The sequence below is a fragment of the Akebia trifoliata genome, chromosome 12 (assembly GCF_017979445.1).
Source record: "Akebia trifoliata isolate Shusen 1 chromosome 12, ASM1797944v1, whole genome shotgun sequence".
Lineage (NCBI taxonomy): Eukaryota > Viridiplantae > Streptophyta > Magnoliopsida > Ranunculales > Lardizabalaceae > Akebia > Akebia trifoliata.
This window is the reverse complement of record NC_141386.1, coordinates 26,746,918-26,761,557: the sequence shown is the minus strand read 5'-3', so window position 1 is coordinate 26,761,557 and position 14,640 is coordinate 26,746,918. Positions and strand designations below refer to the sequence as shown.

General features: G+C 34.0%; 1 protein-coding gene and 1 long non-coding RNA gene across 3 annotated transcripts; one reads left to right on the top strand and one right to left on the bottom strand.

Annotated features, from left to right (window-relative positions):
- On the top strand, window positions 1–10,041 carry LOC147389204 (uncharacterized). 2 transcript variants are annotated; one of them, XR_015170594.1, is made up of 4 exons: window positions 1–410; window positions 537–662; window positions 1,782–2,681; window positions 3,887–10,041. It is a non-coding gene; the product is annotated as an uncharacterized LOC147389204 (long non-coding RNA). The 2 variants fall into 2 exon arrangements; XR_015170593.1 differs by lacking the exon at window positions 3,887–10,041 and having other exon boundaries at window positions 11–410; window positions 1,782–2,791.
- Window positions 10,042–10,177: 136 nt separating this feature from the next.
- On the bottom strand, window positions 10,178–12,656 carry LOC147389203 (class V chitinase CHIT5b-like). Its single transcript, XM_086418369.1, has 2 exons — window positions 11,457–12,656; window positions 10,178–10,378 (listed from the first exon to the last, which is right to left on the bottom strand). The coding sequence occupies exons 1-2, from the start codon at window positions 12,568–12,570 to the stop codon at window positions 10,308–10,310; spliced, it is 1,185 nt and encodes a 394-aa protein (XP_086274495.1). The 5' UTR covers window positions 12,571–12,656; the 3' UTR covers window positions 10,178–10,307.
- Between the last annotated feature and the right edge of the window lie 1,984 nt (window positions 12,657–14,640).

Here is a 14,640-nt window from a genome sequence, read left to right as displayed (position 1 = left end):
TTGTTTTTTATTTGGTCGGTCTTTTTTTCTTCACGGAAATAGAAAACGTTTTTTTCCTCGTCTTCTCTCTAAAACCCGGATTCTTATCTAAAAAAAATTACCTCTTTGAAGATCAAGAGCTCTGTAATCTTTTTTTAAACAAAATCAATAGCTAAAATTGAAATTTATTTTGATTCTTCAAATCAAATCCTGAGAGAGAGAGAGAGAGCACGGGTTCTGGAATCTCTCTTGTGTTCCTCATTTGGAGGATTTGAGCTCCAAATTAGTGTTTTAGAGACTTCCATTCCTTTTGTTTTGACTTCTCAGAGATCATACAAAGATTTTTTATTTCTTCCTAATTTCATTCTTTCATAAAGAGGAGAGTCAGATCATTCGCAGTGCCTAAAGATCGTTGATTCGCACCTAAAAAGGTAAGAATCTCACCCAATTTATGGTTTTCGATCTCATTTCTTGTAAATCCGAATTATTTTTAGAGATCCAATCATTTTTGTTGTTTATGACGTAGAATTGAACTTCAAAGTCATTTGTTCTTTCAGGCATTTCAGAAGAAAGGCTTTGGATGTTCTTGAAATCCATCGATATGTGCTTGTGTTTGTGGTTTTGTCAAATCTACGAATTTTAAATCCATCTTCTCATTTTTAGATTAAAGTCACGCTTGACAGGTATGCCTCCTAGAGTAGTCTAAAACCTTAAATTCGTGATTTTCCAGATTGCTTAAGGTTCCATTCTGGCTTTGTTGAGTTTAATTGCTTTGAAATAAATTGACTTCGTGTTAAGAAATGTGTTCCTTACAAGTCATTTAATGTTAAAGCTAGTAAAATCCTTATTCAGATTAAAAATTTTACATTTGGTGTGGTGTGTGTCCTGCTATCCTTTTAATGAAGAAATGAAGTTATAGATTTTTTTTTTTTGAAGACTTAAGTTATAGAATCTCGTTTATTTTATATGTAAAATATAAAATTGAATGAGGAATATGTCAGGTCTTAGTAATTGGGTTAAGAAACCCAAAAAACATGCAACATATTATGGAATGAAAACAAGTGTTTTGTTTAAGCACATCTGTATATTTTCCACAATGAGAATGCAAAATTGCTACTCACTACATATATTGTGTCCATGTCTTGAAAACATCAACCAACAAGTATGGCAATGGTTGGGGTAGGTACGTAAATCCCAAGACGAGCCTCCTTAACACCAGAAACATTCCATAATCGACAATATTGTCTAGCTCTACCAAATGAGGTCAAATTGTTGGCAGCCTTGTTTTTTTTTTTCTAAACATAGGGTTGATCGTCTAATTAAAATTTTGACAATCAATCAAAAATCTCTTTAAGTCAACATATAGTCTAATGTCCATGGTTTAACGCCGGCTTATTTAGTGCTTTACAAATTAGAGGTGAATCCATTTCTATTGACGTGAATAGAGTTTTTAGGAGGATGGGCTCTTAAACATGGGTCTTTTGTTGACTACGCATAGAAGTTCCTTTTTTAGGGTTTTAGTACTTGCTTAAGAATAGGAAATCGAATATTGGTTTCCAATTTGGTGAAACCTCTATTTATTTCTGTGTGTGTTCTTCATTAGAACATAATGAAAAAGAATCATCATGTGTCCTCTTTCCCGTGCACATAGGCATCTTGCCGAAGCATGTAAATTTTGTGTGTTTTGTTTTCTTTCTTTGATTCTTTATGGTATCAGAGCAGAAAGTGTTGATCTGATATCTGATATCTTCTCCGTTAGTTTTTTATTATTTTCTTATTTTCCTCTCTAATGGCGGAATCAGATGGTAATCATGGATGAAGACTATCTTTAGTTCTATTAAATGGAAGAAACCATATTTCCTGTTCTCGGGCTGTCACCCTCTCTCTTGGTGGCAAGAAGAAAATGGGATTTTTCAATGGCAACTCGGTCTGTCCTGTAGATGACGATCCAAAACTTGAAGAATGGATTTCTCAAGATCAACTAGTCACACCATGGTTACTCAACTCGGTGGAATCACAAGTTGCTGAAATTTTTACCTTTTGTGATTCTACAAAGACTTATGGGTTTCAGTGGATGATCACTATCGTAATCAAAATAATGTTGCTCGCATATTTGAATTGAATGTGAGATTGCTGCTGCCAATCAAGGTGAAATTATGTTCATTGAAATTTGAAAAGAAAATGGGACGAACGGGATATGTATTGCCCACACACTACAGATGTCAAGATCCTTCTAAAATGGGTTGAAGAAGATAAGATTTTTTCCTCTTCTTAATAGTTTGAGGCCAGAATATGAAAATCTAAGGAGTAATATTCTTATGAACCCTATTCTACCTTCTTTGTCCAATATATGTGCGATTGTTCAACGGGAAGAAACTTGAAGAAAGTCTATGACTAGTAAGTTCAAGCAATTTTTTGAGAAAAAATGAATCTAATGCCCTTGTCGTTGATAGTAATGATAAGAGAGACCTTCGGGTAGTGAAAAAGAAAAAAATTACTGAAATAAGGGCAAGAGAGAGACCTATCAATCTGATCATTGCCAAAAAAATGGGCATACCAAGGATTGATGTTGGGAGCTTCATCCTCACCTCAAGTCAAGTTTTGATAAGAATAATAAAAGGGAGCGTGCAGTAGTAGCTGATGCGTCGATCTCACTAAACCAAATTCTGAATTTGATCTTGCGTCATGCAGTCTTACAGTAGGTAATCTCCAAGCTTTCATCTCAAGGTCTTCTAATTCCAGTACCTGGATTATTGACTCTGGAGTCATTGATCATATGACAAATGATCCTAAGCATTTACATGATTCTTCTCACAGTTCTAATAATCATGTTGTGTCAGTTGCCAAAGGGACCAAGGTTCCTGTCTTAGGATGTGGAAAAATTGAAGGATTTTTTTACCTATCATGCAATCTCCCATCCTATACAGGCTCATGTTTCATATGACAATGTTATTCAGTTGCATACTGTGTTCTTAAGCGCTATAACTAACCGGCAAAAAACCAAAGAATTTTCGAAAAGCTCAGATAGAATCTATTTGGAAGCAAGCCATGAAAGAAGAGCTTCAAGCTCTTGATGAGAATAAAACCTTGACCATTGTAAAGCAACCACCAATAAAGAAAACTGTGGGATGTCGTTGGATATATAAAAACAAATATAACAGTGATGGTACTGTTGAATGACATAAAATGAGGTTGGTTGCTAGGGGATTAACTTAGACGTATGGTGTCGACTACAAAGAGACTTTTACTCCTGTGGAAAAGATGAACACTTTTCAGGTTCTTTGCTATTGACTGTAAATTAAGGTAGGAAATTATTTCAGTTGGACGTTAAAAATGCGTTCTTACATGGTCGTCTAGAACAAGTGTATAGGAGTATTTTCCTCCGAGTCACCCTCAAGAATCTTGTGTTGATGTAGTATTAAATTGAAGAAGGCTATCTATGGGCGCAAGCAATCACCTCGAGCTCGGTATGCTAAGCTCAGTCATGTTCTTTTGAATAATGGGCTCAAAAGAAGTAGTATCGATTCTTCCTTGCTTTTTAAGAAAACTAGTACTGGTACTATCATTATTCTGGTATATGTTGATGATCAAATTGAAATCTCAAATCTCAATTCTCAAGGCTCTTCTTCATAACAAATTTCCCATTAAAGATTTAGTGATTTTAAAATATTTTCTTGGATTGGAAGTTGCCTACTAAAAAAAAGGGCTTTTTCTCAATCAACGAAAATGTGTTGGATTTGTTACAAGAAACTAGAATAATGGGTGTAAAACCAACTAACACTGCCACTGAGAGTAGGGGTAAGCTTGACTTGGATGGTGAAGTGTTATTTAATATAAGGTCAATTTCAGCGTCTAGTTGGGAGATTAATATATTTCTCAATTACTGGTCCTGATATTTTTTATGCAGTAAGTTTGGTTAGTTGTTTCATGCATGCTCCTCACCTTAACAACATGAATGCAATCAACAAGATATTACAGTGTTCGAAGGGCTTGCATGGAAGATGTCTATGGATGAAAAATAATGGACACAGTCATATATCGGCATATACTAATGCAGATTGAGCAGGATGTCCAATTGATCGTAGATCCACAACAGGGTATTGTACTTTTGTGGGTGGTAGCTTAATTACTTGAAAAAGTAAAAAATAAAATGTTGTTGTCCGTTCAAGTGCTAAAGCAGAATACAAAGCAACGATATCCACCACCAGTGAAATTATTTGACTTTGGGCTCTTACGCAAGTTATCGGTTTTAGCTATTTTCAACCCGCAAAATTGTTTTGTGATAATCAAACTGCAATTTATATTGCGTCAAACCCTGTGTTTCATGAATGGATCAAACACATTGAGGTAGACTGTCACTTTGTTCTAGACAATGTTCAAGCCAACATTTTTGTACCCCATATGTTCGCAGTGAGCATCAATTAGCGGACATTTTCACTAAGAGTCTACCTTCAGTGAAATTTTAGGAGATCTTATCCAAGTTGGGCTCTATTGATATTTTCGCACTAACTTGAGGGGAGTGTTGGCTTCCAATTTGGTGTTTCCTTTATTTATTTCTGTATATGTTCTTATTAGAACACAAGGAATAAGAATCATCTTATGCTCTCTTCCCCATGCACGTAGGCATCTTGCCGAAGTACTTAAATTTTGTGTGTTGTCTTTTTTTTCTTTGATTCTCCAATTTCAATAGCTATTTTCAAGTATTAGCAAGATATTAGTTTTGTACCTTTAATCAGGTCCCTCATTTCAACAGTATTATTTTTTTCGTTTCCCCTAAGAAATAGTATAAATCAATTAAGTACTTGTAGATGCGTGAGGTTCAATGGGGTTTTGACCTCATTTATGTGGGTTTAGGAGTCGTCGCCAGTCGAAGAGTTACGGTGTGCATGGATACCATAAAAGATGCTTTGAAATTCATTTCAAGCAAATAGTATTTCAAATCTGATCTCCACCTAGAGGTAAATGATAAGGAGGTTTGGTTGTGAGACAAGGAAGGTGTTAGGCATCTTGTTTCACTCACCAAGTTGGTGGTTACCAAAGGTTGGCCAAAAGTAAAGTAGAAAATTAATTTTTTGTAATTTTTGAAGTTATAGGGAATGATAGAGAAGTTAAGAATTAAATAAAGTATAGTTCGCATTTTGCTAAAGAAGTCAATGACTAAGCCATATATTAAAGTATACACATGCTAAAAATTTTTGTGGGCTTGAGGTTTTGGTGTAAATCCATATGGATTTCATCTTTTGTGGCTTTCAAGCGCTTACCTAACACATGTGTCCTCATTTAAGAGTATATTTTTGTTTGTTAGGTTCTAGAGACATCTATATGGATAAAGCATATCCTTGAGGGAACCTTCACTATATGAATGAAATTGTGTTCACTAAGAACTGTTTTTGTTGACTAAGAGTGTTAAATATATCTAAGGAGATTTACACGTATGACTCATAGCTTTTTAAAGGAAAAGTAAAGTGGTGTGTGCATACTATATTCTATGAAAGAATTTATTCAATAAACTTAGAAAATAAAGATTGCTTCATATAGTGTAGACTTACAATAAACTAAGTAGAAATGCAAAATACTTGGAATTAAAAGAATTTGAAATAAACTGCTATGAAATTAAATACTCATAAAGAGCTTATTATGAACTTAGAAAGAGGAGATTACCTCACTTAGGTTAATGTTGACTCTTTACCTCCTTATGCCATTAGAAGCAGCAAGAAAAAAAAGAAGCTAAGCAATTTATATTTACACAAGAACTAAAAAAAATACTTGAAATCAAAGAGATAGGAGAGTTATAAGTGAGATTCAAGGGAATTATTACATAAAAAGCAAAAATTAAAAGAATACACCCTACATTAGTCCTATTTTCTTCTTATCTATTTTTTTGTCTCTTAGTTTAGGTCTCTAGGATGTATGAGATAACATTTGGATATAGCATTAGGGTATTAAAAGACTTAAAGAAGAAAAAATGATAGAATTTTGGGACTTAGACTTGCCTCCTCATCCTCTTTTACCTTAGATGAGTCATCTATTTATAGGCTCTAAGGAGGCCATTGAGAATGAGCGTCCAATTTTCTTAACTTCAAAATATTTCTAAGAATGTATCAATGAATGACTTCAAAGTAAAACATAAAAGGCCTAGAGGTTCTAGAGACTTCTTATAGGTGGGCAAAAGGGTCGAGGTCCTTTGATTCTAGCTAATTTGCATGGAATTTAGTAGACTGAGCCTTGAATAAAGGATTGGAGCAATAGGCTTAAAAGTCAATTTCCTTAATTTAGTCTCACCAAATTTGGGGTAGAAGAGTAATTAACTCTTTGTAGGGACTAAAGGTTAACCAAGAATCAAGATTAGAAGACTTAAGACAATTCCTAGAAAATCAAGGTTGCAAAATTAGAGTAAACTTAATATTGGGTAAAACGGGAAAATAGTGAGATTTTCTATAGGAATAAGGAATTAAGATAAGGGTTTAGGAAGTAATTTCCTTAAAGAAATCTTGAGTGCTCAAGGCATTCATTCCAAGCACAATTATTTGATTGAACTTAGCCTTAGGTGAATGAAGGCAAAAACAAAATTGGCTTGTATATTAGCTGAGTGAAAACCAAGGCAAAAATAACCTGTAGATTAGGTGAGTAGAAGTTATAATGGAATTTGCCTAGACACTAGGTGACTAAACGGTTAAGACATCTTGTACATGCTTGGCCGTTGGTCACTAAAAACTAGGTTTAAATCTTTTTTTTATTATTATTGTACTTAGGATGGGTCCCATTTTGATCGATTGAAATTCTTTCAGGTTCACCATTTCTTATTGGATTTTGATGAGCTCGTGGGTTCAGCTCGGGTAAATTGGGGTGTCTACAGTACCCATAAGCACATTTAATCACACCCCACTCCCATCTTAAGCCCTAGTTTCCAATACATGAACCAACTATATTTATATATAGTAATCCTCCATTTCGAGGAAGAGGAATCATCAAATTCTTGATCAAAATAGAGACATCATTCAAAACAAACGACCATAGTAAATAAATAAATAAAAATCGGTGTTTCAATTTCCACAATGAATCAAGTTCTTGAGCCATGAGACCACTTTCATCCTTGATATATTTATTAAGGATGTAATTTGTCCAAACATTATCCTCATTTTGAATTCTCTAGCATAATTTGATCATTCTTGTTATATGTTCACCCCTTGATCATCGCAACCTTAAACTACCATTTCCTCAAATAGGGTTGCTTTGGCAACACGATTTCGCCCAAAAAGAAGTTTGAATTGGTTTTCTTTTATGAAATAGAAATATCTTCTTTTCTCAATTAGAGTTTTAACCCTGCTGACCTTACCACATTTTAGTAATCAAATCAAAAGTTATATTCAAAATGGTGAAACGTGACAGATTTAGAATTTCTAACTTGTTATGCATTTTTTACTAGTAAAAAGTTCAAATTAGCATTTTTTGGTGAAATATGAATTTATTCTCTTCTGGATTAATTTTCTAATCTCAATTACCTCGTCTTAATTTGATAAGTGGGCAAAATGACATGACATGACAAATTAAGAGTGAAGGAAAATTTGATTCTATCAACCCGGGACCATCAAATCTCTTGGACCATGCTTGAGTTTGACCTTTGAATTTGACTTTGACTTTGATTTTGGTAGTTTTTTCGCTCTCTGATTCTCAACTTCGTCTGATTTATCTATAAAAATATAATACGTAACCAGGATTCATAAAATTCATGCAATTAACTAATAAAATATAAAATGTAATGATTTAAGTGACATGTATGATTTATTATCAATATCGACGATATGAATTAGGAAACCTATTAAGTGCCTAAAGAAATGAAGTGAAAATATGGATGTTTAGGCACTTAACAAGTAATACTCCAAGTATATTTTTTAAGGATGTCCAAGGACTTCTTAGTTGGTTCAAAAAGGACTAAGAAAACACGGGCAAACACCCCTTCAATCTCCTAGCTAGTGTCGCCAATGTATTCAATCTTTCACCAAGAATATCTTACACCAAAATAAATAACCTTGGGAAAGCAGGTCTCCTTGTCAAACGCCACAAGGTCCTCAAAAGTAGTTAAATGGAACTCCATTAAATAAAACAAAGAACCAAGCACTTTTTATATAACCTCTCGTAAGAAGAATCTAATCCTTAAAAAAATCATCTCCTGAGAATTCACAAAAAAGATCTCATTCATCCAATCATAGCCTTTGAAATGCTAAATTTTAAGATAATATTTGTTTCCTCAATATTTTTTATTTAGATCCCAATAATATTATCACAAATATTTAGTCCTTTAACAAAAGCTCATTGTTCTTTTAATATTAACTGCGGCAATACCTCCCACATTCTGTTGTATAGATATTTCAAAATAATTTATATAAGTCGTTGGTACTTCTATTTTAATAATAAGAGCAATACTAATAGAGTTGATAACTTTAGGGATCACATCCTTCTTGAAAATATTTCATATCCTGTCATTATTTTTTAATAATTCTCCCAAGTATTTTGGTAAAAATACTAATGAAACCATCTGCAGTTGTATTCATTGAAATGGATCGACGAAATCATTTCAGGCTCTTCTGGAATCTGATTCAAGGATTCATTTTGTTGATTTGCGGCTATAGTAGGAATATCGTGTTCAAAATAAGGTCATCCTTTTTAACAATTTGCTTAAAAAAATCTGAAGCGAAGCTTTAAACTCACTTATTGCACTACCCATATTTGCTTATGCACATCTATCCAAACACCTACAACATTTTGGCTTATTTCAATAATTTTTTTGCATTTATGATTTTTTTGCTATCATGTGAAAAAACTTAGTGTTTTAGTCCCCTTCCCCTAGCCATTAGATGCTATAGTGTTTTGCTTCCATATTGTCATTTTTATTTTTGATGCCCTTTTTAGCTCATGGCACCCTTAAGAAACTTGGGGTAGCCCCGTCCTGATGCTAAAGACACCTCAATGTCGATAGTTTGGATCATGTTCTTTGTTTTCTTTATTTTCTTACATCCTCAAAACCCCCACAATATTTATAATTTCCCTGTTTTGTAGCAAATTTAATTTTTTTTTAGACTCGTGATTTGCTGACTCGAAAATTTTCACTTGGTTTGTACGCGGCTGTCGTGACAAGGGCGCAGAACCATAGATCTTCTTCTTCGGGATACACAAGGAAAATAATTGACGGTTTTGTGTCCTTGACATTAACCAAGTATATACTGAGTCCAAAATTTTCAAGTCAAGAAATCATTAGTGTTCTTTTTAAAGGTGCCAACTTGTTAAGTTGGTTAAAGTTTATGAATGTTGATATCATGACTTGGGCTTAAAGCCCTGCCTTCACTACTCATAAAATATTTATATAATAGAAGACTCTTTGCTCTTTCCCTCCAAGAGGCCGTCCCCATCACCTCGTGAAAAAAAAGATCTGGCCAATCCACCCATAAATCCAATAATCTAAACAATAAGAACTCCAATCAAGATATAAGAGAGCTCTATCAAGATGAACCCAAGTTCTTACATCCTCATACCTGTTTATACATAATGTAAATTGATTACCTAAAACCCACATCAATATAAGACCCAAGCCGGTATATCGATCACCTAAAACCCCCCCCATCAATATAACACCCAAGCCATGGAAAAATAATTGTCTAAATAGTAACATTTCTTACAATTTTACCTTTCAAATGCACTTAGTTTAACTAAGATACATCTAATCTCCAAATATCAAGACTTAGTATTTGTATTTTCAGAAAAAAAAAAAAAAAAACAAAAACTAATTTTTAGTTAGTCAAATTAAGTAATACAGACATATTTTCACAATTTAAAAGAATATTTGGGCTTATATAAAATTGTTGTGGAAATGTTATAATTTATTGAAAATATTTCTGACATTTTTTGAAAAACAGTTTAATTGAATATATTGATAATTATATTTAAAATTTGATCTTTTTAGTCATAAATTTAATATATTATAATTAAGTATTTTCGAGCGAAACACAACTTTTGCTTGTGTGAACTGCTTTCAGGGGAGAAACACAACTTTCATTTGTATGACAGACTTTCTGGGCAGAATAGCTTTTAAGTTCTATTTAATTTTAACAAATTAAGCCCCAAATGTTAAATGTAGATTTGAGCTCCTTGTCAATATTACTTGTCTTCGGCTTTTAAAAATATATATCAAAAGCACTTCTACTATAGTAAATTATAATCATTAATATTTTTTACTGGTTCAAGATTGAAATCTCATTAGTATCTAACTAACAAGCAACAACCATGTTTATTTTCAAGCAAAGTGTGGAGGATGGAAACGATCGAGTTTCGGTTTAGTGGTCAATGATTTTGCCCTGGTCATGCACACGAGACACCATCGTAGTAGTACCCCACGCTTCTGATGCTGCACATCAATAATCATAAGTGAAATTAGTTACCAGTTACAATGATTTACAATTGGAACACTATGACAATCAAACTGTACTGTTACATTCATTATTTTTTCATATATTATGGCATTTTTACCATTAAAAATGGGTAAATAAAGGTTAAAAAAGGTGAAGTCATTGGCTCATTGAATAATATTAAAAATAAAGAAATTAAACTATAAAACAAGAACTTATAATATTCCCTGCTAAGCCCTATATCCATGAATCTTTGAAAACAATGAGTGATTATAAATCACCAGAGTATTGTTATCACAATAATCATTAAAAATCTCGGGAAAGTCAAGAGTCAATCATTTACGTGTCGAATCTAGCTTTTTTTTTTTCATGTAGTGATCGAGCAATGGGGATATATACGCATCCGGGAGTTTTTCTTCATCAGTAGATTGTTGTTCAAAGATTTTTATTTGGTGTTTTATATTTAATTTCACTAATTGGTGTATTATAAGGAGAACGTGGAGACGTTCTATATTTTAATCAGCATTTTATAATTAGATTGGTCCTAATTAATCAATGCTTTATATAGATTATTACAAGAGTATAATATAAAAATAATATCTAATTAAAATTTTCTCAACTTGCCTAACTTATTGGTACTTTCTTAATTGGAAAATGTCAATTCATCCTAGCTAGAATATCTTTAAAGGGCAAGTGAGGTCTGATTCAGACTGAATCAAACCATATATATAAATAAACTAGAAGTCAAGCAGCCAGCTACATCCAGTCAAGACTGATCAGTCTTACCGAATTTGGCCTGATCTTGATTTATTAAGTGCCAATCCCAACTTACATAAAGAGTGGTGCTGAAGTGACTCTAAAATTGACAACCATCCACACCTAGCTGATATGGAGGTGTGCACGGAACCATTGATGCATTTCATCGAGATAAGAGTGAAAATCATCTATGATTCCAAAGAGGCATCCAATCCACGTCAACAAAATGGGAATTGATGTGAATTTTAAAGTTACTCTAGTTAGTATTATTGTTCATAACTAAATTGTTGTTAATGCAATTAAATCATTAATGAGAATTACCTGTTCTAGAAATGGTCCAATCCTTGTCACCATTAACAGACCAGAAAAAGTAGCCACGAAGATCTAGGGCCCGAGCGAAATCAATTTTCGTCGTGATCGATGTCTGATCATCGTACCCAATCCAAGACGTACCAGCATAAGAATACGTTGACACCGTAGTTGGATCATACACCACAGTTGCACCCTCTTGCAAATTGAAATCCACCACTTCGGAGAAACTCATACTCCCTTCAAAACCTGGTCCCACACCCACTGCTGGTGCACCAATTCCATGTAATTGAGGGTCCTGAAGCGTCCACGTACGCCCATAGAGTGGCAAACCCATGACCAATTTGTTTGTAGGGACCCCAGCGTTGATCCATGAATTCAATCCGTAACTTGTGCTGAGATTGCTATTAGGGTCAAACAAGGCTGCATGGGCACCAGTAAAGGAAGTATCCCATGACCCATGATAGTCAAAGCACATAGCATTGATCCAGTCCAAATTCTGTGTAATTGAAGCGGCAGGGTAGGACCTTGGGGCACCATCGAGAACGATATCAACAGAATAATAAACGGCAGCCGTTAGAAGTAGAGGTGTGAGGCCGGTGGAGCTAGCCTCGTTCTCGATCGCAACACGCCATTCCATTAGTAAGAGGCCCAAGTCATTCATCTGTTTCGGGTCCGTGGGGGTCTCCCAATCAAGATCAAGACCATCGAATCCATATTGACGTGCGATTTCGATAGTTGAGTTGATAAAACTTTGGCGTGAAGATGGTTGTGATGACATATTGGAGAAGATGGTGGAATCTGAACCACCTCCACCAATAGAGATAAGGGTTTGAACAGGTGGATTTTTTTGATGAAGGGTGTTGGTGAAGTCGGTAAGCAAGGTGCTTTCGGATTCCGAAACAACTAACTTATACGTGACGTTATCCGGCACGAGGAAAGCGTAGAAAATATGGGTGAAGAAGGATGTGTCTATGGCCATGGGAGGGAAGTTTACACTATCCCATGTAGGCCAGTAACCGGCTTTGATCGACGAAAGAGAAGAAGAGGAAGAGAGATGATCAGCTGTGACCATTGTCGTGAAAACGACAAGAAGGATTAAGAACAAAGATTTGAGGCTTACCATGACAAGGTAAGAGCTTGGCCAAGTTCTGGTTCTGTTTAGATTGTAATGTGTGTGTTTCGGGAGAAATACACAAGAAAACTGTGGATTTTGAACCATTTTGATCTGATGAGATCTGACATTTAATTTGACAACTGTAAAGTATTTTTGACTTTTAGCCTAAAAATTAAAAAATTAAAGATAAATCTTTCGAAATTTAAAAACAAGTCTCTCTTTTTTCTTTTTCTTATTTTTACCTCCCCATCTCTCACCATCATTCGGTCTTGTACACAACCTGAGAGAGTCGAAATCCTCTCACATTCACCTTTTACAAAAAGAGAAGAGAATTCATGCTGTGGGTTAGGAAAAGAAGAGTAAATCAGTGGCTGAAGGTTAGAACTCAGAAGGTTATTCACAGTGGATGTGAGAGTGATGGGGAGGTAAAAAAAAAGAGATGGGCTTGTTTTTAATTTTGAGGGATTTAATTTTAATTTTAAAATTTTATGCTCATAAGTCGAAAATGCTTTACAGTTGTCAAATTATTTACATGTAAAACGTGGGATCTCATCCAATCTAATGATTCAAAACATTTGGTGCTGCTTGACACTCTTTAGGACTTCCGAGCGGTCCTCAAAAACTATAGTTGGACGAGTAATGCTGGGTGTGACAGAGGATTTACTGTGATTCTCACATTTCTAACGTGGAAGTGAATACATAACTGTAGGAGTTGTGCTGGGGTGACACAAGATTTACTGTGATTCTCACAAGTCTGACGTGAACATGCATATATAATCGTAGATGGTTTTTAATCGTATCGCGAGAAAACACGTCTATGGTTATGTGCACCTCCCACGTCAGATTTGTGAGAATCACAGTAAATACTTTTTATCATTTCAGCATTTTCCTAACTTGTAGATATTTTTTATTCGTATCTTGATGAAAGACATCTATGACTATCACATCAATGCTGTGAGAATCGCAGTGAAAACAAAGTCCCCTAAGGATTTTTCTAAAATTATGCTAACTTTGAAAACTGAGATTTGCTGTTTTCAAAGTAACGTGCTAAGATGATGAACTAATGGCATGATGCCATGTGTATTGAATAAGTAAAAGTGATTGCTCAGTGAGAGAAAATTTGGGAGTAGTTTAACTACTTTATTTTTAATAATTTTCAATACACGGATTCATCAGTTTAACACATAACTTTCAAAAACAGTAAATCACTACTTTAACTTTGGTGGTGGAAAAAAAATATTTAATTTAGCAGTCTTGCATTGTACCAGGGTGGTTAGGTAAAGTGTTTTTATTTACAAAAAGAAAAAAGAGACATTAGGATAGGGAATAAGGATAATTATTAAGACTCCTTAGCACGTTGTGAAATTAGTACGACTCTATTTGACTATTGATCATTTGATGACGATAGATAGAGATATATTTTCAGATTATGAAATTCGAGATATTTTTGGCACACTGAAAAATCAATCTGAGATTTCCCAAATCATAGAATGTCATATGTATATCGAGGTCATCCCTAATTTACAAAAACACTCATGTTAAAAAAGTCTTTGATACACGCGGTTTAAACTTAGAATAAATCAAGTTAAATCATGCTCTTCCAAGATGATTAAATTGTTATTTTGTAATTTTCTAACAAAAGGAATCATAAGTTTTGTCGGATTTAACGTGCTTCCACTAATTTATATTCCGATTCTTGAAACACTAGTTTGTTGATTGGATTGAGATAAAAGAAACATGATTAACGTATTTAAATGAGTTGTTTGTTCTTGGTGGAATTGATCACTCTTAGGAAATGTTTGATTGTAGGGGAAATATTGTTAGGGAAATCCTTTTTCCATTGTTTGAGCACATCATGAAAATTTTTGCAGAAAATTATTTTCATATAATTCAACAATTGAGGGGTATTGTAATTTGACATATATGTCCTACTTCCCTTTTCTATACTTATTTGTATTATTAGTGATTAAAAAAAAATCCTAACACATTGTTGAAGATGGTCATCAAGAAAATCAATAAAAGTTAGACTAACCTTAATTACTAACTTAGTGAGATTTCAAATCTAACTAATTAGGGTAG